At 47.9% G+C, this 2,260-nt stretch overlaps 1 protein-coding gene across 1 annotated transcript; it reads left to right on the top strand.

Annotated features, from left to right (window-relative positions):
- Window positions 1–85: 85 nt before the first annotated feature.
- PPTG_05885 (hypothetical protein) lies at window positions 86–1,930 on the top strand (the record flags this gene model as incomplete). Its single annotated transcript, XM_008899615.1, has 6 exons — window positions 86–144; window positions 644–981; window positions 1,020–1,193; window positions 1,282–1,390; window positions 1,470–1,754; window positions 1,858–1,930. The coding sequence occupies 6 exons, from the start codon at window positions 86–88 to the stop codon at window positions 1,928–1,930; spliced, it is 1,038 nt and encodes a 345-aa protein (XP_008897863.1).
- Window positions 1,931–2,260: the final 330 nt, after the last annotated feature.

Consider the following 2,260-nt stretch of genomic DNA (forward strand, 5'->3'; position numbering starts at 1 on the left):
GCGCTAACGTGTAAGCCGAAGTAGTGGGCACGTAGCAAGCCCATTACAAGGCAGATGTGACATCGTATGAACAAAGTTTGACTTCATGGGTGTGGAACGTTCACTGCTCGCACCAAACGCTTTCGCTATCACGATCTCGATTGGGTGTGTACCTGTTTGTTTTACAAGTAACCACCTACCGTGTCGCCTCTTAATGTTGGTAGCAAGCAATGATCGCGAACTTAATAAACTGCCTGCTAATGCGATTTACAATCGATGGGGTACCATGTCTGCTCTGGGTGTCAAGAATGATCTGGTCATCGCAGCGACCTTGCTGCAGTTGTGAGCATGTTAAGGTTGCCCAATGCAACCAACAAGACAGAGGCTTCAGCATCAACTAAGGGTGTGAAAGAGGTTGTCTAAGTTCGACTACGAAGAAATAAGCTTGCGAAAACTATTGTTTTATCTTTTGCCGATAAGTATTGCTACGCGAAGGTTATGCTGGAGCCTCTGCTCGAGCACTTGTCCGGCTTATCGAGTGCGAATTTCTATGAAGAGCTTTGGGCATGGAAGGAGACGGTGGAAGTTGGTCTGCGTCGTTTCAGCAAGCATATAGTGGACATGATGTGGATACTGACGGAAGAACTGATGGCGAAAATGCTAGTGACGCCGGCGTTCTATCCACGTTGAAGCCAGCTGATGCAATTGGTATGGCAAAGTTTATGGAAGAGATGGAAATGGCAAACGTGGAGAGTGTCAGTGAGACCAGGAGTGATTCCGACGTTCCACAAACGCAACCAGCCGCAGTTGCAGTGGTGTCAACCCCAGTAGCAGGAACAAAATCCGAGGCAGACGAATCACTACAGCAGGAACGCGTTCTGCCCATATCGCTGGAAGCAACAACTACGATCCCAACGAGTCGTGACAGAGAGGGCGTAGATGAGGCTGACAGGAATCCTGATCGTCAAGTTGACATCATCAGCATGCCTAAACCGAAGCGGCGTAACAACCCCAGCGCAATAACGAAGCAGCTTCCGCAGACGAGATTGATACCAGAACGTTTGGCCTTGCACAGGTATTCAAGCTTTCAGTGACGCTAGATGAGCTCGTGGCATGGGCCCGAAACACTCCAAATATGAAGTTTATGCTGGAGATCATGAATAAGTATCCTGTGCTGCTAGAAGATGCTTACCTGAGGACACGCACCATTGTGTGTGTGTGGGAAGCAAATAGCCGAGTACAAGCACAACTTCGCTATTCCGATGGATCTCACACGCTCGATGCAGGTTGCAATTACTACAGCAAAACGTAAGCAGTGCAAGCCTGACGAACTGGATGAGTCTGTCGAAAAACATGGAATCGTTCTTGACGTGGTTGACTTGATCGACCCAAAACTATCGGAGTTTCGCGGGTAAGGTCGCTTTTGTCTCTGAGGTTGCTTTTGTATGGTTGCTGCTTCAAGATTGGCTTAACTATTAAAATCGCTGCAGCGCTTACATAAGTCTTTTGGTGGGATTCTACGCTTTCAAGACCAAGGGACATATGTGGTTTGAAAACTGGAAGTGGCTGAAGCAGAATTGGCTGAAGATTCCCTCCAATGTGATCCTTTTTGCCAGAGAAACCAGAACTCAAGGTCTGTCAGCAGGTGCTGTCTGCAATCGACATAAAGCTTTGACCAACGAGGGAATTGCAAAGTTTGCTTCGAGCAGATTACTCACGGAGTTTATGGCGCTGTCTGGAAACGGAACGATCACTTTCGAGAACAATTTGGGAGGGTGGGTCCGGGGGGGGCTCATTGACAGCCACATCGATTTCTGCTTGCGTATGCTCGGGAATGTAGTGGGATATCACTACGTGTCTCGTCTTTGCTGTGGATAGTTTGATGGCCCCCTATACCGAAAGCGGCACGCACACGTCTGCGACGTCTGCGCACCATCCTCCGTGTCTCTAAATTTAGGCAGTGGATATCCAGCCCAGAGTCGAGCGCAGGTAAAATATTATTAAATACCCTCGAGCAGCTGTTCTTGTGGTCATCTTAAGACTCTAAGGTTGCAACAATTCCCTTCGCCTGGTCGTTTTTGGGTTGCGGCAACGCCATTCGACAGTGGTCTCGTGCTTTATTCTAGTAGTGCTTCGGTACGAAGAAACGTACTGCCCAACTAAATTAATTCATGTCAGTGTGTTGGGTTTCACACACGACCTTATGCAATACATGAATCCATGTGTATTTTGTAACATTTGTATGGATTTTTACGAGGTATCAAGCTGCGGGGCGATAATC

This window comes from Phytophthora parasitica (genome assembly GCF_000247585.1).
Source record: "Phytophthora parasitica INRA-310 unplaced genomic scaffold supercont2.8, whole genome shotgun sequence".
NCBI classification, from domain to species: Eukaryota; Oomycota; class Peronosporomycetes; order Peronosporales; family Peronosporaceae; genus Phytophthora; species Phytophthora nicotianae.